The sequence below is a fragment of the Polypterus senegalus genome, chromosome 2, assembly GCF_016835505.1.
Source record: "Polypterus senegalus isolate Bchr_013 chromosome 2, ASM1683550v1, whole genome shotgun sequence".
Classification (NCBI taxonomy): Eukaryota; Metazoa; Chordata; class Cladistia; order Polypteriformes; family Polypteridae; genus Polypterus; species Polypterus senegalus.
In genome coordinates this window covers 272721534-272744933 of record NC_053155.1, presented here as the reverse complement: position 1 = coordinate 272744933, position 23400 = coordinate 272721534, and the positions used below count along the sequence as shown (strand labels likewise).

At 38.0% G+C, this 23400-nt stretch overlaps 1 protein-coding gene across 1 annotated transcript in view; it reads right to left on the bottom strand.

The window, feature by feature from the left end:
* Positions 1-381: 381 nt before the first annotated feature.
* phex (phosphate regulating endopeptidase homolog, X-linked) overlaps positions 382-23400 on the bottom strand; it is a 265482-nt gene continuing 242463 nt past the window's right edge. Inside the window, exons 16-22 of the mRNA XM_039745579.1 lie at positions 21042-21096; positions 17506-17573; positions 12076-12206; positions 11659-11724; positions 8447-8551; positions 7705-7781; positions 382-675 (exon numbers count right to left, since the gene is read on the bottom strand). Of these exons, the coding sequence (XP_039601513.1) occupies positions 573-675; positions 7705-7781; positions 8447-8551; positions 11659-11724; positions 12076-12206; positions 17506-17573; positions 21042-21096 (605 nt within the window). The 3' untranslated portion in view covers positions 382-572. The remainder of the gene's footprint in view (positions 676-7704; positions 7782-8446; positions 8552-11658; positions 11725-12075; positions 12207-17505; positions 17574-21041; positions 21097-23400) is intronic.

Genomic DNA, 23400 nt, shown 5'->3' with positions numbered 1-23400 from the left:
AGGGGGAGTAAATGCGAACATTAATTTAATTTAAATTTTTTTTCATTTTTATTACTATTTAATTTAATATTGTTTCTTTGTATCAGTATACTGCTGCTGGATTATGTGAATTTCCCCTTGGGATTAATAAAGTATCTATCTATCTATCTATCTATCTATCTATCTATCTATCTATCTATCTATCTATCTATCTATCTTGCTGGACTATGAAAGCTTCATTTGTACAACTTCCATTCTTCAGGTTAGTTGGTTTTTAAATGGCTTATTAGCTCCATTTCCTCTTTTACATAGAAAAAAATTACTGTTCCCTGGTAATTTTAACCAAAAAAATGTTTTATCTTCTTTAAATGTTGCACAAGAAGAGGCTTTTATAAATTGGTCCACAATTTTCTTTATTAACATTTGCAGTGCCTTAGAAATTTACAAAGTAAAATGTCACTATAAATAAACATGAGTACTAATGGTATAACACTGAAACAACAACATAATGAAAATAAATCACCACAAAATAACAGTATTTTTGGCACAATGTCCCGTAAATGAATAACATCATGGCTTGATCATTTTTAACACTACCAGACACGGCAAACTTTGGAGCCCCGGTTCATAATGGAATTTTTGGGACAGTTGAAAGCTTTCTGAAACTCTTCGAAATTGCTCATTGCACCAATAACCCTGAAAAAATGAGAAAAGGTAATGTTTATTCAGTGAAATAGTTTTTATAGGAAATATATTATGAATATGAATGAAAAAATGAGGCAAAATATTAGTAAATGATTCAACCTTGCAGTCCACCAATGAAGAAAGCGTGTTTAGAAAATGGGTGAAATTTACTGCACATTAAGTTTTAGAAAGTAAATAATGATTAAACAAATTGAAAGTGTAATTTTTATACTGTAATTTTGTGTGTTATATAAACATGTAAGCAACCTGGACTACCATGAACTGGCATGATGTCATCTTCTGCAATGAAAGCAGGTTTTTTCCTGGGGCTCATAAGCATCAGACTTACACCTGGAGCTGAACAGGCAAAAATGCAATACAGAAATCATCTTAGAATGATAAATGTTTACAGCGATGGCTTTTAAGTGTCATTACTTATGTCTTTCTCCACTGTTTTTGTTCAGAGCCTGACTGCACAAGAAGCACAGATTTGCTTTCTCCCACTGTGTAACCATTCAGAGAAGGACTGTCCTGCAATATTTTTCATAACCACATATGGGTACCATCTTCTGAGAATATATCCTGACTAGGCCACCACTAGGCCACTGCCACATTGGCCACAAAGAGGAAAACAGTCCTGGAAGGGTGAGCCCACTAACCTATGTAACCACAATATCTCATACTGGGATAGTCTGGAACAGTGGTCTCAAACTCCGGTCCTGGAGGGCTGCAGTGGCTGCAGGTTTTCAGTCTATCCCTTTTCTTAATTAGTGACCTGTTTTTGCTGCTAACTAACTTCTTTTGAATTAATTTTAAATGACTTGCTCTTGAAGACACAGACTCCTTAATTGTTTCTTTTTCCTTATTTAACAGTCAAGCAATAATGAGATACAAAATGAGCCAAAACATGACCAGCAAACTGTGTCCTTCATACAATATCTGAACATAAAGAAAGATGAAGGTCTCAGGAATGCCAATCTGCTCAGGTCCACATAACATTTTAAAATAAAAAATGAGAAAATCAACAATTTCAGAAATGTCTGCTATTGCACAATGAGAACAGCAACAAGCCATCGAATTAAAGAACAGGTTTAATTAACAACAAGAATCAACACCTAATTAGGCTACTGGTAGGAGTCAAACTGGTTGGAGTTTGAGGCCCTGACTTAGTTGGACTTCTGTTGGCTCACTCACTTCCCATTTCATTTCTGTTTTGGTGCCATTTATAGAAAGTGTTATGTTGCATGCTGCTTAATTTCACAAATACACACAAAACAAACTTTTTCTGTCAACGTGCGGAGTATCCGACCACTCACTTCTTTATTACATTACCCAAAACTCTCTAGTGTGCACCACATATCAATTGCTTGGTACCACCTACTGGTCACTATCGGCATTGTGCAACATGTAGTTTAATACAATACATAACATTTCTCCTCCATGCTAAGAATGATTGTCAATAACAAAAAGATTTTTTTTTTATAACAAATATATCTCAGAACTCTGAAAAAGAATATGTCTCTGAACTCAAACAGTCACACACTTGCATGTTCTCTATCTCAGTGGGTGTTCACTCATCACGGTAGTGCAGTGGTGGTTTAGTGATCCTCACACGATAACATCTGACAGTCTATGTTACCAAAGTATGCTCCATGTGTCGTGAATCAGTGGACTTGGATGTTTTCGGTGGTATATCTATCTCTGGAACCTGATCATTCTTGTCATGTTGAGATGTACTAGGGTGATGTGTGGTACCACTGTCACTCTGGGGTAGTAATACCGGGGGCCACAGGAGGGTTCACTGCAGCCTGCTGAAGCTCTGGATTGGGACATGTCAGCATATGGTCCACATGGTGTTTCCATACCCCTTGTTGTCCCACATTTATCTTGTATGACACTGGTCCAGTCTTCTCCATAACAACACCTTGGATCCACTTCTCCTCCCCCTTCCTTTAATCAAGCACGAGAACAGGCTCTCCTACATCAAACTGTCTGTCCTTGAAGCATGGTGGGCAGCACTCTTGTTGAGCATCTTGTGACCTGTGCACTACACCAGCAACACTGAGTTTCAGGAAATCCAGCCGTGATCGCAGCTTGCGTCTGAGGAACAACATAGCTGGTGTCTCCTTTGTTGTTGCATGAGGGGTATTGCGTTATGTTAACAGAAATGTATCCAGGCGTTGTTGCACAAGTGCTGTGCCTCTAGAAGATTTTAAGGAATGTTTGAATGTCTGCATGAAACGCTCGGCCAACCCATTGGTGGCAGGACGGTATGGTACTGAGCGCATGTGTTTTACTCCGTTGGACTTCAAGAATGTACTGAACTCTTCAGAACAGAACTGAGGTCTGTTGTCACTCACAACGATGTGTGGAATGCCATATCGACTAAAAAGGCTCCTGAGCACTTGAATGGTCTTACCAGCTGTGGTGTTGTCCATAATATGCACCACAGGCCTCTTGGAATGTGCATCTATCACGACCAGGTACATATTTCCTTCAAATGGGCCCGCAAAGTCCACATGTATTCTTTACCAGGGACTGGAGGGCCACATCCAAGGGTGTAAAGGTGCTAGCCCAGGCTCTTTTTGCATACTCTGACAAGAGTGGCAGGATTTAGCCTGGAACTCAATTTGAGAGTCAATGCCAGGCCACCATACGTAACTGCGTGCCAAGCTTTTCATTCGCACTATACCTGGATGTGCTATATGGAGCTCTTTCAGAACCTGCAGTTTTGGTGGAACAATCACTCTCACACCCCACATGAGGCATCTCAGTTGTATTGTGAGATCATGCCGGCACAATAAGTAGGGTGCCAGCTCTTTATCTGCATCCCATCCCCATCTGCATCAAATGCCCAGTGGTGACCATTTCCACAACATGAGATAAAATGGGATCAGATATGGTGTGCCGTCTGATCTCAGTGTTACTGACTGGTAGGGTGTCCAACTGAGACGTGCAAAATACATCTACTGCACTTAGTTTCTCTTCGTGAGCATGGGGGAGTGGTAAGCGTTAAAGACCGTCATCATTTGCATGTAATGCACCTTTGTGATATTAAATGGTGTAATCATGCGCAGACAGGAGGAGTGCCCAACGCTGCATTCGGCGTACTTCTCGATGGGCTCAAGATGGAGGTTAATGGGCGATGGATCGTGAGCAGCGTGAACTTGTTACCATAGAGGTACTGGTGGAACTTGTGTACTCCAAAGACAATAGCTAGCGCCTCCCTCTCAATCTAAGCATAATTTTGTCTTGCTTTACTAAGAGTTTGTGATGCATAGGCTATCAGTTTTTCTTTGCCATCAGGCATGATGTGCAACCCCATAAGGTGAAGCGTTGCACGCGAGTCGAAGGGGCAGTTTTGGATGGTAATGGGTCAGTATCTCCTGCGAGTGATTTAGCTTCCTGGAAAGCGGACTCACAGGCTGATGTCCACTGCCATTGCTTCTCCTTATTTAGCAGTTCATTCAGTGGTTTCAGGATAGTGGACAGGTCGGGGATGAAACGTTCGTAGTAGTTTTACATTCCCAGAAAAGAACGTAATTGACTAACCTCTTGTGGTGCTGGGTCCTCCACGATGGCATGCACCTTTTCTGGTGATTTGTGAAGTTCTGCCGCATCAATTATGTGACCCAAGTATTCCACAGACACCTGGAAGAACAAGCACTTCTTTTGCTTGAGATGCAAGCCATACTCCTCTAGCCTACCCAGAACTGTATCCAAAGTTTTGAGGTGGGTCTGCTCATCTAGGTAACAGTGAGTTTATGGCAGTCCCAGAAGCACTTGGTCCATAGCCTTCTGAATTAAAGTGGGTGATGATGCTACACCAAAGGGCAAGTGATTAAAACAGAATAGCTCTTTTTGTGTTAAGATAGTCAGCAGCTTCCTAGACTTCTCTTCCACCTCCATCTGTAGTTAGGCATTTGACAAGTCTAATTTACTAAAGCGTTGACCACCTGCTAGATAGGCAAAAAGGTCCTCAGTGCGTGGAATTGGGTACTTGTCCACAAAGAGAGCTCGGTTGAGTGTGACCTTGAAATCCCCACAAAGTCTAATTGTGCCATCCTTTTTGCTTACGGGCATCACGGGTGTGGCCCAGTCACTGTGCTCCACTGGTGAGATCACTTCAAGCTCAGTCAGGCGTCTTGGTTTGGTCTCCACTCGAGGTCGAAGAGCATAAGGGATGTTCTGTGGTGGACAGAATTTGGGTGCACTGTTGGGTCTGAGAGTCAGTCTGGCTTTAATTCCTTTCATTGTGCCTAGCTTTTTAGAGAAAACAGCTGAGTGTCTATTTTACACAAACTCTCAGTTTTCTTTTTTTCTTTGCTCAATGGCATGCACCATCTTTAAGTCTTTCCAGTTCAGTTTAATAACTCTCAGCCATTCTCTACCAAACAGTGGGGGTCTGTCTATTTTCACTACATACAAAGGCAACTTAGCACACTGATTATTTAATTTGACCTGCTCTTTGATAACCCCTTCAGGTGCTAGTGGCTCCTCAGTGTATGTCTTTAGCATGATATCCATGGGTTGCAGAGCCACTTGGCTCAGTGTGCTTCTGTACTGCTCCCAGGGAATCAAAGACACTGCAGCCCCTGTATCCAATTCCATTTCCATTTTCTTCCTGTTTACTATAGGCAGCATGGAAATTTGTGAATATTTGCCTTTTTTGCAAATCGCGCGCTGCCGTCTCCGCTGAAACTGCGTTATCAACTGCTTTCTGAAACGTGAGATCTTTCTCAGTCAATAGCCGCTTCTGGACAGTTTCACACTTTAGTCCACTAACAAACCTGTCTCGTAGTGTGTTTTCCAAATATGCACCGAACTCATAATGTTCCGAAAGACTTTTCAGCACCGCTACATACTGTGCTATCGTTTCCCCTTCCCCCTGATTACGCTTATGGAACCGGTATCTCTCCGCTATCACGAGTGGTTTTTGGGCAAAATGGGCTTGTAAAACTTCCACAACATGGTTATACTCCATCTCCCCTGGCTTTGTAGGCATTACCAAACTGCGTAGTAGTTTGTACGTTTTAGGTCCCATTACACTAAACAACACAGGCAATTTCTTTGTGGCCGTAATGTCATTAGCCAGTATGTAATGTTCAAAACGTTCAATATATGTCGTCCATTGCTTACCGGCGTCCTCGAAGAGATCCATCTGTCCGATTACTCCAGCCATGTCGTCGGCACCTTGCACTCCACGTTAGACTCAGCAGCAGAAAAGAGGCTCCTTTAAACAGTCTAAACCAGCTCACTAGCTAGCTACTACACAGAGTGGTCAGTTCTTCTTGTTGGCACAATTCGTCGCCAATTTATGTTCTGTTGCGTGCCGCTTAATTTCACAAATACACACAAAACAAACTTTTTGCATAAAGGTGCGGAGTATCTGACCACTCACTTCTTGTGCATCACATATTAATTGCTTGGTGCCACCTACTGTTTGTTATTGGCATCGTGCAACATGTAATTTAATATAATACATAACAAAAAGAAATGGAGCAATTCAGAGCAACAAAAAACAAGTCAACTACAATGAAAGGAAAAGGTCACCAATTAAGAAAAGGGTTAGAATGAAAATCTGCAGCTACTGCGGCCCTCCAGGACCGGAGTTGAGACCACTTATTTAGAATAAAGCTTTAACCTAACACACTTTTCTTTGGTGTACGAGAGAAAAATGGAATACCTCGAAAAAATCTATAAATCACAGGGGAGATAAATGGTCAAGAAAGACTTAGGGGTGTTTTAAATGTACTCTTTCATAATGATTTTAGAAATGTATTCAGACTTTTTCTATCAATCATAGTTTTTAAGTTATGTATTTCTTATTAGGCTGTACATTTAGAATATAAACCCTGTCACGCATGTGTGACCAGGGGTCCTCTTCCAGGCTTCACTGAGGTAAGAGCTACCACTCCAGGGCAAGAGAGGGTGCTGACACCTATGGTATCTTCTGTTTTTCCCTCAGCCCAGAAAAGATGCCCAGTAAAGCCCACAACTCTGACTGTGATGTCTTGAAGAAGCCCCACCCCTTTCAGTTTGCTTGCTATAAAAGGCAGCGGTCCCCTGAAGCTGCTGTCCATTTGTGACCCGGAGATAGGACTAATGGAGCTCATGAGTGAGACTAAGAAGTGCAGAACCCTGTGTAGTAACTGAATATTTTTTAACATCCTTTGTGATGTGAACTTGTGCAAGGTTTTTGTTTTTTTCTTTTATTTACATTATTAAACAGGTGTTACTGGCTTGGTACCCCAATAATTCTGGCAGCTCTAAACTGGTTCTCTACCTCCCCCATCCTATTTAAGGTGTACATTTTTAAAGTTAAATCCAGGAATAAAATGTTTTTATGGTTGTTTGTGAACATTTTATAATTTTCAAGAAAGGCTTAGGTCTGTTGTGCCAGAGTTTACAAGCCTTAACACATTTGGACATGTTGAGATAGGAGTCGGCTCCTTGTCTGAGGCCCAGCTCCATGCCAGGTGGTAATCTGATGTCCAAGTGTAAACCTCTATGTGTTTACATCTTCAAAACTCAATTTCTTGGATTCTCATCTGGACCTTTTCTCTGGAAATCTTGGAATAGGTTCATCAGGACATTTCTGAAATGGAAAACTGATACCAAGGTTTATGAAATCCCAGTGTGTTTGCTGACTACTGCTGGAACTTAAGCTGGATATTTCTAAGGCCAAGTACAGCAGAAAATTTTAGAAGAGATGTTCCCAGCTTGTATATGCATTGTAAATAATTATTATTATTGAAAATTTTAATAATGTGTCACTTAAAATTGTTGCATGATAGAGAAAGCCTCATTAAATACTGCATTTGAATGCAGCACAATAATACTGCACGATTCACTTTTATTGATTCATGTCACAAAAAAATTACATTTTGTTACCCAGTGAAATTGAACTGATGTCGTTAGCACTTATTCAACAACTGTGCTACTGTTTAGCATTGATTGACATCGAGTTTTATCAACTGTGCTTGATTATATGACCATAACAATGATTTTGATTAATCAATAAGCATTAAGGAAAATTACCTAAACTGAGGAGGGCTGTGCACTCCACTTTGGATCTGATCTCTGGCAGCTTCTGGACGATAGGCATTACACCTAACCTGTAAGAGAATGTTATATTAAAAACACATGTAGATCAGTAATGAAAATAATATTACATTTTATTTACAGTGTGCCTTTCCCAACAAGGATGCTGGATCTTTAATGCAGCAACATCAACCACTGTGTCACCATGCCGTCACTAAATAAAGTAGTTTTCTCATATTTGTTTTCATCCTTAAATATTATTTTCGCTTGAATGTTTTTTATTAAAGGAGCAGACTTTTTTCTTTTAAATAAGTTATTCATGCCTACATTCATAAGCATGTTTTAAAAATGTTGTGCATTTAACAATACAATTTTATAACTGTCTTTATAAGATACATTACTTAACATGTAGAGTAATATGTAATGCTTAAGTTTGTGCCCTACAGAGTTACAGAATAAGGAAACACACAATTTCACTAGGAATGTGCTAACTTTTGAACTCCCTTTTTTGTAAGATTATTTAAATCTGAGTGCAGTATCCGCATTGGCTTTTAATTTTGATAGATGTTCAGCCATGAGACTCTCTATTGACAATCCAACAAATCTAAAAATAAAATGAGGCAGCTGTCACATAGAAGAGCATCAAGAAGACGGTGAACCATAATACCAACAATGCCATAATATCTCTTTGACAAATATTTTCTTTTATAGTTGAATATGAAAAAGAAAGAATATTTACATGTGCATAGCTGAGAAAGAAAAGCTGGTTGTTTGTTAGACCAAGGCCGGGTAAAAGAGATTCTTCTTTTCCTGATTGCCTATCATCAATCCACTTTCTGTATGCCTAAGGGAAAAATATGCAATAAACATTAGACAAAAATATAGCAATTAAAAAAAAATTGTCAGTATTGTAATGAAAATGTCTGTTTATAATGTACTTTAAGACATTGACAGTCCATTCTTTTCAGGCCTAGTTTTCCTAATTAGGCTTAATTTGTCATAGGGTTCATTAAACAAAAATATTCATTTCTAAAATAATGCCAGACTTTTAAAATGCTCTTAAGATAAAACAGTGTTAACAATATCCAAAAACAACTGCTTTGCTTTATATAATGCAAGCACATTATATGTATTTTATAATTAATTGAAAACATGTTGTTTTTTAAATTAATAATATTAGTAGTATTATTAATTTTGAAGCTGGAACTTAATAATACAAATCATATTTTAATATATTCCATTTCCCAAGGTGGTCTAAAAGAGTTTTCTTTGGAGTAGCTTTAATGAAAGGTGTTGTTACCGGACAGCAGTGCCAGAGGTAAGTTTGTTTGCACCTTAGGCCAACTAATTAGTATGCCAACCAACTGTTCGTTAGCTAACCTGTGCGGTTGGCCACCCAAAACCCCACCATGATCTGCACCTAGGCGAATGCCTGCTTCGCATCTCTAATTACAGCTCAGCTTTGTAGTGGTGTGCTTACTGAGAAGATTCATTGAGAACAAACTGGCTTTACTAGAAAACATTCTTTCCTAGATAATATGTGCACCTTCCTCTACAGTACTGATGTGGACACCACTCCAAGTCTTTAGCTACACTTCCTTCAGTTGATGCTGAGCATTCTGCCTCAATGAAATTAGGCAAATGAAAATAAGTGGGATCATCAGAGGTCTAAACAGAAAAATCAATTCTACCAAAATACTCTTTGTTAAAAAGCACTCAAAGTCATGACTCCCTACAAAGATAACCTAAACCCCAACCCTAACCCTAACTAAATGCCACAAAAAAGATTTTATTCTTAATTCCAAAAATGTTTACACCACATCTTTTATGGCTTCATGAAACTGATAACATCATGATGTGTTGCTGCTGATCCTGTAACTCGAAACTTGGTCTGCCAATGATAAAATGTGGATGGCCATAAAAAAAATACAAGATTATGGTGCCCAAAATCAAAATACAAAAAGATGACGTGGTGACAACATCAAAATAAAGATAAAAACAGTAGCACTGTTAACATGAAAATAAAAATATAAAACAGTCACAAAGGTTACAGTTCTGCGCATTTCATAACCTCAGGGTCATACAGGTAGAAGTCCTTTGGCCAGTTGATTATACTTGTGGATTGCTATGAAACAAGTAGTTGACAATTTTATAAATATGATAAAATCATTATAATAATAATAATTCTTTGCATTTATATAGCACTTTTCTCACTACTCAAAGCACTCAGCAATTGCAGGTTAAGGGCATTGCTCAAGGGCCAAACCGAGCAGAGTCCCTTTTTTGGCATTTAAGTGATTCGAACCGGCAACCTTCCGAATGCCTGTGCAGATCCTTAGCCTCAGAGCCACCACTCCACCATTACATTTTTCACCTTAGTAATTGCAAAGTTTCTAATATTTCTCACCCATTCTAATCAGAACTTATCTCCGCTATCACCTTCTTTGATGCCAACCACTCTGTCTCACTTTGTACTAATGGTATTCCTTTATTTTAAATACTATTGACATTCAATCAGTTCTCATTTATTTCATTACTTAGAGTCTGTCTCCGGCTACAAGATTATTTGGTACAAATTGAGGTTTCTTCTGCCAATAATCACTGCAAAGTAGGTGATCTCCAAATTAACTTTTCCATTAGCTTTCAATACGGATATGTAGGAATTGATATTCATTCCAAGCTACATTCTATTCTATTACACATAACACCACTACAAGCATATTTTGGTCACACTGTATAAATGCTTTATAATTTGATACCTAAACTAAACAGTCAATAAATATTTTAATATTAATAATAAATTACCAGCAACAATAAGTTGGCAACATATTACTAAATATCGCCCAATAAAAAAATTTATTGACAATTAAAAAGACACATGTCGGCTAATTTTCTCTTTTTTAATAGATAAAATTAGTCTAGTTTCAATCAAATCCGTCAAGGCATTTTTACGATTTTGGGGTATTTATTTTTTCTTTGGTAGGGAGGTTTTTAAGCACTAAATATTGATTTGTCAAAATGTCCTAACTTAGCAGATACCCGAGTAAGTGAGTCAGTCAACTTTTCATTATGTATTCTGTATATAGATTTCTATAAATGCATAACTTTGCCTATGAAATAATAATAATACATTTGATGTTTATTAAGGGCAGCACAGTGGCACAGTGGTAGCACTGCTGCCTCGCAACAAGGAGACTGAGGTTCACACCCTGGGTGCTCCCTGCGTGGACTTTGCGTATTTTCCCCGTGTTCACATGGATTCCCTCTGGGTGATCGCGCTTCTTCCCACAGTCCAAAGACACACAGGTCTGGTGGATTGGCATTGTTAAGTTGGCCTGTGATGTGCATGAGTGTTCACCCTGTGATAAACTGGCACCTGCCCAGGTGTTGTTCCTGCCTGGTGCATGATGATTGCTGGGAAAGGTTCCAGCTGCCATGCAACCGTGCACTGGATAAGAAGGTCTGCAAGATGGATGGATGCATGGGCATTTATAAAATTATATTCATAGTCATATATTAGAATATCAGATTCCACCAAGAAATGGAGTGCAGATTACACCTACATACATTCTGAAATACTTGTAAACTGCTTGATCTTTTTACAATTGTATGTAATGCCCTGTTTTTTTTTACTTCTGGTGAGAATAATAGATTGAGATTAGTCAGTGCTTTGTTTGTGTTATGTCACTTATTACTCATTCTATTTGTAAATAAAATTTTAAAAATGTATCAATCCATGTATATTGTCCATTGCAGGACATACTTCATGCTCACAAAAGCACACTCTTTCATAGAGGACAAGCTAACCTAACAACCTGTTTTGGGGAGATAAAAAATAGAGTACCTGAAGAAAACTCTTATAGACACAAGGGAAAGAATAAATTCTGCAGAGTATTACATGGCTATAGAAAATCAAACAGCTCATATGAAAATAATTCAAAGTTAAAATACCCTGAAAGCTTCACGAATGCCAGCATTATCTGCGATATTTTCACCAAGAGTTCTTTTTCCTTTCACCTAGGTTGAAGAGAAATATTTTATACAATTCAAAAGCAAAGCCAATATTTATAATCAACTTAGCTCAATCAGCCGTCAGATTTTCACAGTGCTGCATGTCAATTTCCCTGATAATAAAGTAAAAAATGTCTCATGTCTTTCAGTTATGTTATTACTTTTGAGCTCTGATGTGAATTTTACTTTAACAGAAATATGACACATATAATCTGCTGATTTAATATACAGTTTAGAAAAAATATAAAATATGGGAATATTAATAATGACAACTCACTGTTCCCAGCTTTGGTCTTAACCCTTTATGAAAAATATATCTTTAGGAGTTATGTTGTAATAGTAATAAGTCTTACATACATTCATCCCTGCTTCTTTCCAGTTGTAGCCATTATACTGGTCAATCATACATTGGGTCTTTTCTGTGAACTTAGCAATTGAAGAATTGGTCCACCATTGATGTAAATTTCCATCTTTGTCATATTTCCGGCCTGAAAGAAGTAAACAAATGTTGGTTGATATGCATACATACTTACAAATGACATTCATTTCTTTCTGATTTGTCCAGAGTTGACTTAGCACATTCTACTTTAATGTTATTTAAGAACAAATAACTTGACCACATGTGCCTGTAAAATATCCAAAGAATGAATTGTACTCTGCCATAAGGTTTTACCTTTTGTGATGGAGCACTTCTGGATTCATTTAACTACACTGAATAAATCAAGGACACGACAATTTTCAGGCATCTTACTGGGCATGGCTATATCAATAGTTTTTTTGTCTATCTAATGATGCCACGAATACTTTCTTCTAATCACATACTTCTTACCACACTTAGTCTTAATAAAATTTGTTCTTTTTAACTCTAACCTGAGAAGGGTTAACCTACTCTAACCTGAGAACTCTTTGCTTTGTTCCTCTTAACTCTAACCTGAGAAGGGCCTGCCTGCCATCCATGAAATTATGTGACTTCTGAGGTTATAAATTAGCTAAAAATGACACAGACACTGGAGAACACATCCTTCTTGCAGTTTGTGGTCAATTTGTCCCCTAATCCATGAAACGTGATATTTAAAGGTTCTGATATACTATATCTATTCTTGAATATCATGCAGTTACAACATAAATACCGAACAGGGCCCCAGTATAGATAGATATACAGTGGTCTGCATATTTTCCTATTTTCTGGTTCATTTCTGTAAGAAGACTTATTATTTGTTGCCTTGTTAGACTCTTTGATTCATGACAGTTTTCTGAGTTACTCTCTCATAGGCTATATACTTCTTATGTATTTTTGTGGGCTCCGTTCCTACTCAAAATTCACTCACTAGATTCCATTTACACCACCAATGAATTGAAATTAGGGTGTCTGCTCATACACAATACTGAGCTAATGAAAATGTTATTGTTCATGATTTTCATAATTTTAAACAAACATAAACAATTTATCTAAGGATGTATCATTTTCTTGAAGAATTTCTTAGAATAAGATTCTTTTGTTCATACTGTGTGCAATATTTTGTCAAAATGCACTTGTCACATGAGAATAATAAAACGCAGTGAACTTTACAAAATGAGATGACCAGTAACTTGGGTTTAAATTCATCTTTCAGTTTGTGAGAAAAGAAACAGGAGAACAGATATGCTCTCAAACATACAAAGGATCAGAATAACAAATGGTGGAAAAAGGGAAATCATCGAGCACATGAGAGAGCAGAGGCAATAGCGAGTTTATAGGCGTAACACATTTGGACATGTTGAGACAGCAGTCTGCTCCACAAGCAAGAGCGAGAGAGGAAGGCAAAATCTTCTAAAGCTCAAGCAGTAAAAAACTGAGTATTAGATTCAGTGACAGTGTAATGAATTAGTGTGAGTCATCTGGTTAAATATGGGGAGTAATTAGGAATAAATTAGCCTCAGGAAATTAGAACATTAGAACAATCTCAAAGAAAAGAGGCCATTGAGCCTAACACGCTTGCCAATCCAATTCCTCTAGACTCTAAAAATCACATTGTGTCAAGATTTAAAAGCCCCTAAAGACCTACATCTTACCACACGACTTGGTAATTTAGTCAATGTGACTGTACTTCTTTGTGTGAAGAAAATCTTTCTAACTTAATGCGAAGATGGCAGTGATTGCTACTGACAGACAGTGGCAACAGCCTGCATGGTGAAGAACAAAGTAGGAAGCATGGTATGATAACTCTTCGACAAAGTGGGATTTAGATTTGATAAAGATTTAGAAAAAAAATATACAGTAGTGACATCATGAATGAAACACTGATGCAGTGCATTGTCACACCCACCACATGATGAACCACCCACAGATGCCTGATTAGGACCCGAGTGCAAACATGCAATGGGTGACTCCTCAGCACCACACTGGAACAGTGTGAAGTTTGTTACAATGGATGGAGTGCCAATCCTGTCACAATTCTCCAAGTTTTCCCTGTAAGTTGGAGGACCTACTTGCAGGGTTGGATGCAGGTTAACATCATACCCAGGAAAATAAATAAAAAAAAAAAAACACCAAGCAGACCTATAAATCTTACATAAAAGAGTTTGGTCGACTTTCTCCAGGTAGGATAATTCATCTACTAGGAGACATCAGACTATCCATGCTAGGTCTCCTAAGGGATGTGGACACAACTTGTAGTCTTGGCTACTATTTGATTCCTAAGCTTATTCTTTATGCAGTCTTGGACAATATCAGTGTTCGCTCTATTCAAGGTAAATCACAGATTCACTTCCTGGAACAGAGATTAATCTCTAAATTCTTAAGGAAAAGCAACCTGGCTATACATAACATGCACTTTGTAACCCAGACTGATGTTTCATTCTTACTGTGCCATCTACATACAATTAATCTTATGATACTGCCCTTTTCATGTGCCAGGCAGGTCACCACTGTTTTCTACTTAAATACTAACCAGGGCAAGGAGTAGAGACATGAAAAAAAAAAATTCTTGCACCAGTATATGTACAATTTTTTATCTTGAGGTGTAGCTGGGGTTGTTTCCCTTAAAACAGCGCCTTCCTATTGTCGTTCACTCATAGGGACACACCAGCATCCTGAATGAATGTTGTTGTACATTGTAGGTCCTCCAGGCTGCCATACAGGTTCCATATCAGTGGCCTGTCAAATGGCTGTGTGACTTGTGTCTAGTGTGTTGGTATAGTGTCTATGTGCTTGTCACCTCTCACTTTCAGCCTTCACCACTGGCTAGCGTTGTTATTTCAGCAGCATTGTAAAAACAGCTGAGTGAGTAAGCCTCCCCTGCCAATATAATTTGCCTATCCATGCTGAAAGACCACAGCCTAAACCTACAAGGGCTGGGAGGAAGTTTGGACCACAGACAGGTGGATATGTCCTGGTGCCCACAAACTATGGAGCAAATGGCATCGGAAGATAGGGCACATCAGCCTTGGTAGGCAATTGATCAAAGTAAGAGAAGAACAACTCTGAATGGGCTTGGGTGGAGTATTTTTGTCAGTCATGATTGGCATATAACTCAATGTGAAGAAAAATATGGACAAAAAAAAAAACAATGCTGAATGCAGACATGCTGGGCCTTTGCAGCAGTGCAACTCATTTCCGCTTTTATGAAGGGGATACACTGGTTAAGCCCCATTGCACTTCCTTAATTGTTAGTGATTTTCTAGCGCTTTAGTTGCACTACATCATGTCTCCCAGCACAGTCTCAAGAGCATTGAGGAGATACCAGGAGAAGGGCCCGTTACACAAGGATAGCTGGATGCCCACAGAAGTGCATCAACACAGCAGCAGGACCGGTATCTATTCCTTTGTGAGCCCTTCAAAATGACTTCCAGCTGGCTACTGGTGTGCATGTTTTTGACCAAACTGTCAGAAACAGGCTCCATGAGGATGGCATAAGGGCCTGATGTCCTCTCGTGGGACAATGTGCTCACAGCCCATCACCGTGTAGCTCAATTGGCATTCACCAGAGAATACTACAGTTGGCAGCTCCACCATTGGCACCTCATTCTCTTCACAGATGTCCCGATCCAGGTCTTGAAGAAGACCTCAGGACAACATCCACCATCTCATCAGGAGCATGCCTAGATGTTGTCTGGTGAGTATACAGGAAAGTGAGGGCCATACCCACTACTGAGTCACATAATGAATTGCTGTGATGAAATTCATGTAAGTTGGATCAGCCCATGATTTAGATTTTTTCTTTGGTTTTCAGAGTGATGTTGAATCCAGCCCTCATTGGAATTGGTTTCCATTGAACATTGTACACCATTTTGTTCTCAACGAATTACACAGTATTACTCAGTAAAGATTTTTTATTTGAATATATCGTTCATCGAGATCTGATGTGTGATTTAAGTGTTCACTTAATTTTAAATATATATACTGTATACATTCAAAAAATATGCAAGTATATGGTATTTCACAATGTTCTTTCTTTTCTTTTTCAGCCATTAAGGTTAGGGTGTTGTATTCTAGTTTTGGTCAAAATTTAGCTTTTGGGCAGATGGTCTAATGTTTTCTTATACAATACTCGTGTATAAAAGATGACATGTTCATGGTGCATTTTGGGTGGGTGAAAAATTACATGAGGTATAATTACATTTATGTTCTATCCATTGGAACATTAAATAAATTTCGAGGGGAAGGAGGGTTCAAACCTGAAACTCTCCATCAACTAGCCATGCATATGATGTTTGAGAATTGGTTTGAGGTTCTTGTAGTCTTACACCGTACTTGATTTTCTCAAAAAATATTGTTGTTCAAAATGATAAAAAGTAACACTTTGGAATTTGTCATGACGACATCCATAAGTCTTATGGTTTGTTGGCCAAAGACATGCTTTCATATTATTTTGAAGAGAAAGGACATTTTCCATCTACTGTTCCACTGATCCATACACATTCAGTCTTTTTCTGATGAGCCATAAACAGTAATATTTACAGTAATGACATTGCCCTGTATATTGTGGATGTAGATTTGAGTCCATTATTATATCCATGAGACACGTACAGTATAATCTTTAAATTAATTTGCTGGGAAGCTCACTACTGGGATGATTGTTAAGTCTTTATATGTAAAATCAGGGTTTTTTTTATATATGAATGGACGCATATAAATGTATACATCTACAATGTAATAAAATACTAAGGTCTGTGTGTGTGTGTGTGTGTGCGCTTAGTCCCTCAAAGTAATCTGATTGGTCAGTTTGGCTTTGGTGACACGATTGAAAGAGGGAGTGAGTGTGTGAGACAAACAAGGAGGAGTAAAGGCATAGGAGGCAAATTGAGAGTTGTTATTCACAACTTACTTATTTAAAGGTGCCAATAAAAATAACCTTCACATCTCTGGTATGTGAGAGAAATTCAGAGCACCTAAAGAACATGCAGACCCCACGTACACTTTATAGTGGGCGAGGATTTCACCTCAGGTCTCTGGAACTTAGGGATAGCAAATTTATCAATACAACAACAACAACATTTATTTATATAGCACATTTTCATACAAAAAGTAGCTCAAAGTGCTTTACATAATGAAGAAAAGAAAAATAAAAGACAAAATAAGAAATTGAAATAAGACAACATTAGTTAACATAGAAAAGGAGTAAGGTCCGATGGCCAGGGTGGACAGAAAAAACAGAAAAAAAAACCTCCAGACGGCTGGAGAAAAAAAAGAAAATAAAAATCTGCCATTGTTCTGCACTTATAGCAGTATAAAAAACTGTAGAAAATGTCTGAAATTATACTCCAAAGAAATGCATTTAATTCATTGCAATATTCTGTATAACTTACCATTGTTGTCAAATCCATGTGAGAGTTCATGTCCTACTATGACCCCAATAGCTCCATAACTTAAAGATCTACAGAACAAAAACAAAGTATAACATCACTGTAGCTGTGCAGCATGACTGTAATCAAATCTAGACTTATCTTTCCTTAATCCACTTTCTATTCCACTTATCTAAGTCAAGGACACGTGCAGCCAATCCCCACACCAATAGCCCTGGAAACGTTCTAAAAGTGTTCCTTGTTCATCAATAACTTTGTACTACTGTATAGTATATGGTTAAATCAGGAAACCCATAGACTAACAATTAGATTTCATTAAATGTGTGGAAGCCCATGCAGTGACACACATCACACATAAGACAGGTAATAATTGAACAGTATATTTACATGGCAGCACTACACCACCACTACTACTAATAGAATTGGATTCATTTGGAGCTGCTTCATTAACAACATGTGATGTCCAATCAGATATACCAGATTTAATTATTGCATTTAGATGTTGGATTTAAATATTAATCTTGGTTATTTTTAACACCTTAATAGAAATCCCCCAACAACCCTATAGTAGATGTGTTCTTGAACATGGCATGAGTTTAAAGCTGGCAATATAGATGGTGCCATTTTACAAAGACTTTCAGAATGCATTTGAAAAAAAAATTCTAAGAGTAAATATTATCAATATCATAATTACTTGGTGACTAGCAAAACTTTGCTTTCTGTTATTCAATTATATGGGGCACCCAGCGTGGCACCCCAAATCTTTATCGTGGTCTTGTCTTTCTCTTACAATGTATTGTAGGTGGAGAACAGGTGTCCCTACTGGGAAGGAGGTCAGTTTCTTACATGGACGGGAGGCCAGAACAGGACAGATGGTTTGGGTGGTTGGATAAAGAAATAACAACAAATATGTTGTTTGGACCAGCAGAAGCTGGGAGCAGTTCCATCTTCCATATGGCATTTGGCAGTGGACCACATGTGGCAGCCAGTGAGAACACCCGTTGGGGGGTAAAGGAGTTTGAGTGCAGAAGTACAACCTTGTCGGGGGTCCCTGGGTGCAGATCGAGACGATTGTCTATATGGCCCAGAAGTGCTTCCAGGAAGATATGGCATGGCACCGGAAACTTTCCAGGGTCCGGCTTGAAAAGAAACCCACCACCACACATCAGATAAGTTAGAGTTGAGAGGCAGCAGGCAAAACTCAACTGGAGGTGGAAGGAGAGAAGAAAACGTTATGGTATGTATGGTTTTTGGGCTGTATTTCATTATTTTGCTACTTGTTGGATTAAATAATCCATTATTTGAACCCTTGTCTGTGTTGGGTATTATTGAGTATAGGGTTTGGGGCTCAGTGGCCCTACAGCTACTGGTTAAAATATATTTACATAAATTATGTTTATCCAAAAAAATGTTTACTTGAACAAAAATTGTGCAAATGCATAGGCCTGCCTCATAGATAATAAGGACACTGGGAAAAAAAACGCGTTTAAATTAAATAATTTCTATGGCAGTTATTGTTGAGTTCCACTTGGACAGTTTTTGAAGAATATTGAAATAAGTGCTCAAAGAAACTGGACCAAAGGCAATAGGTTTGGAGCCTGTAACAAAAAAACATAATGTGACCTATTTGAAAAAGATGTGTCATTTATTATATTTTGACCATCGTAGAACTAGAATCTGAACTTAACTCGATAGCAAATTTTTGACCCATCACCAAACTTCCATTTACATGAAAGTAATTTAAGAATAACCACCCTCTGTGTATCAGGGCCATGAACCAACAGTGTAAGCTGCTAATTCATCTGTAAGGGGACAGTTTAGAATCAAACATTACTACATATAACATGTTAGGCTTTAGGATTTGGTAGAAGAAAAACACAAACCCAGAGAGAACAAGCAAACTCCTCATAGACAGCAAAGGATGTTGGACACTGGATCCACATGTAGGCAGCTTTAACAACGGCAAATCACACCACACACTGTTTCCATTTTAAAAGTTGCAAAAAGATTGATTTCTTGATCAATGTTTTCTTTACACACAAATAAAATTTCATAATAATAAAACAATCTGGAAAAACTACATTCTTTGTCTCCTGTAGTTTAATATTCAGTTGACAAATGAATGCAGTGCATTATATACTTTTTAGTATTTATAGTAGCAAGTTTCTTGATTACCTTTAATTCAGGTTGTATTTCAAAGTAATAAATGTGTTACTGGTTATGTATCTAAATATTCAATAAAGATTACTTTAGCTTCGTTTAATGTAACAGCTTATCTCTTTCTGACAGGATTATGTACATTTCGTTAATGGCATAACAAAGCCCTTGAGTTCTGCTGTGCTCTGCTTGACATTGTACAATTATACATTATGATCTAGTTGTCAAAAACTATAAAGGCCCTAATTAATGAGTTTAATGCACCTTAATTTGTTCAATTAACATTTGCCTCTAGAGTTTCTAAAGGTCGGAATGCATTACCCATCAATAAATTACCCACCTGCCTTTGCAATAAACTTCAACAGCGCATTGTAACACCACTAGAGATAATGTAGACATTGTATTTGTATTTGGATTTTCACTACAATAGATAATTTAGCAATCTGTGATGAATGACTCACTTACTCTGTTCTCATTTGCACTGAAAAAAATTAATAAAGCTAAATTGGTTAGAATGGGACAACCATCAAGTATAGCTGGAGGTGATTCCTCCACAAGCCAGGATGTATCGAAACACAACCTACTTTTAACTAGGAATGTGTGTTTAATATTCATTTAAAGGTTTATTGATGCTGGCCTTTCAATGAGTGCAAATGCAATGTAAAATGCAAAAAAATACATTTAAGTTAGCTTAAATTTTACCATCATTAATAAAATGACCAGTAGATAGTAAAAATAAATAAAACTGGGTCAAGTCCTTGTCCAAAATACATTAGAATAGAAAGCAAACAGAGTGAGTGCTGTACAGGGTATCTATGAACTCTAAACGAATATTAACAATTAATATAACCCATTATTTCACAAATTATATGAAAATAAACACCTTCTGTAAAATCTGCAATCATTCACATAACTATGCACATATATACACATATGGAAGCAAAGTTCTGTGATACGGTTTGCATATTTGTAGCTGTAAATCAACAAAAAGGGAACATGAATCATGTATCTTAAAATAGTTTTTTATTCCTAAGTTTTCAACTCCTATCAGGAGTTATCATTAAATAATTAGACATACAGGAATCCAAGGCAATATATAGCAAATAAGGAGGGGAAGGGAGGTGGGATTAATGAGGTGGGTTTTTGGAGGATGTTGGAGATAAAGTCTAATTTATTATGTGCATGTTCTTCTTTTCAAGCCTGCATATGCTGTGTTTGTGCGTAATTGTCTTTTAATGGCATTTTCATTGGATAGCCACAATTCAGTCAGTTCTCTGGCACTTTTAGTGGTTAAAACAAACTATTTTGAGATTCATGATTCATTTTCTCCCTTTCTGGATTTCCAGCTACTCATATATATTCGGCTTTTTGTCATTTCTTACCTTGGATATTTTAACCCCCAAAAGAATGGCTTCTGAAGTTCTCCAGCTGGAAATCCTATAATATAAAGGTGTTATCATTAATTCATAAGAATATATGTTTTCTTTCTCTTTAAAATAAAGTGGTTCAACCCCATAGAATTTTAATTACATATACTGTACATGAATGTATAAAATATAAGTAATATAGATACATATTATGCGTGTAATATTTATGAATCCTAGCACTTTTCTGTGCAGGCTTTGTCTACTATATTTTGAATGACATGCTTCAAATGTAATTATACATATATATATAATTTTTTTACACAAATTAGTTAAATGACCTATGAGCGTGCTACCTAAATGTAAAGAATTATTATTATTATTAATAAATATGTCTTTTGCATTATGATACCAAAGATTTAATGAATATCTTTAATTTATATAATGCTAAAGCTGTAAATGTTTTAAGTGAAGAGATTTGCTGTGGCATAATTCACTTGCTGTTGTTCTTAATTGATCATTGGGGAAGTTTATTGTTTTATTCAATATTTTGCATTACAAATGATGTTAACGTTTAGAGAAAGAATTTATCAGGCTTAGTAATAATTCATACAGAGTGTTTCTCACTTTTCAAGGTGCTTCAGTGAGTGGGGAGCCACTTCAGCCGCCACTAATGTGTAGCATCCACCAGCCTGATGCGACGGCTGCCATTTTTGTGTCAGTATACTTACCACACATTCCCTATTAGCTGGTGAAGTAGTAACAGAGAGGTAGCCAAATAGAGACCAGGGAGGCGGCGCAGTGGGTAGTGCTGCTGCCTCACAGTTAGGAGACCCAGGTTTGGTTCCCGTGTCCACCCTGTATGGAGTTTGCATGTTCTCCCCGTGTCTGCGTGGGTTTCCTCCGGGTACTCCGGTTTCCTCCCACAGTCCAAAGACATGCGGGTTAGGTGCATTGGCGATTCTAAATTGTCCTTAGTGTGTGCTTGGTGTGTGTGGGTGGGTGTGTGCGCACCCTGTGGTGGGCTGGCGCCCTGCCCAGGGTTTGTTTCCTGCCTTGCACCCTGTGTTGGCTGGGATTGGCTCCAGCAGACCCCCGTGACCTTGTAGTTAGGATATAGCGGGTTGGATAATGGATGGATGGATGGAAGGATTATGTATGAGGGCTCTCTGTCTCTAACGGTGCAGACTTAATCTTTGAGTACACTGTGCATACTCAAAAGGGCCTGGACACCAGTTTGTCTTTGATGCTGTAATCATCTACTGTAATAACTGTGTTATTATGGCTTATTTGTAATTTTCATACTTTTTTATTGTTTTAGGTTCTTGTTTATTATGGTGATATAATTGTTGCACTATCTTAAATATCTGCTATGGTTGCCTCTACTTTCTAGTGTTTTCTCATATTTGCAGCCATGATGCTTGTAACAAAGACACTTGTTGCCACACAATGTATGACATCATCAATTTCTTCCTATAGTATATGAGGTTGTATTCACACAAGCAATTTGTTCACACTAGGTACGTTTGTCCACATGTAAACACATAGTCTAGTTTGTTTGCCTAGTGTGATCGCTCCGTGCTGGGCCAACTGTACCATGCTCTGGCCTGCTTGGAAGAGGTGTGCCCAGGCCCAATTCAGTAGGATTCAGGAACAGTGTGATTGCTAAATGTGCCGGAGCATGGAAAACAGACATGGCGTGAATAATGTAACAAGTCAGAGCAATTCTCATATGATTTGATACCATTTAACTTAAAACAGGTTTTATACTCACCTTACAGATGAGCATGAATTGTAGTTGGCAAGAAAACCTTTAAATTCCTCCCTTAAAATCATTTTATCTGTAAAAATCTTCTCATACGTGTAGCACAATTAACAGCAAAAGGCTAAGCTACACACTCAGTAAGTCTGTAATAGGGTAGAGCATTATCTGCCCTACACAACTCCAAAACAACCACAAAATAAAAAATTTGACATGCATGCTGTCACTCAGTGTCCGGATCTTGTTTCCACTTTACCTGAAGTTGCATGATCATGACGAGCGCGTGCCCAGGCCAAGAACATTTAGCGCAATGTAAGTGCAGGCCAGCAGGGTAGTAAGGAGGGGGGGACAATCACGCTTGGGCACGGCATGGAACAAATGTGTGAGGGCAGTACCAATTCAACACAAAAACAAAAACTTTGTTGTGGTGCAAGTTAGGGAAAAGAAAGCCAAATTAGGGTAAGATACTCTTAGTTGAAGATTTTCAATTGAGCTTTTTCAGTGGCTGCCCCAAAACTTTGGAATGCCCTACCCTTTGATGTCAGCACCACTACCGCCATTCTGATCTCTCTTAAAGTCATACCTTTTGAGGGTGCATGGTAAAGTAATTGTTTA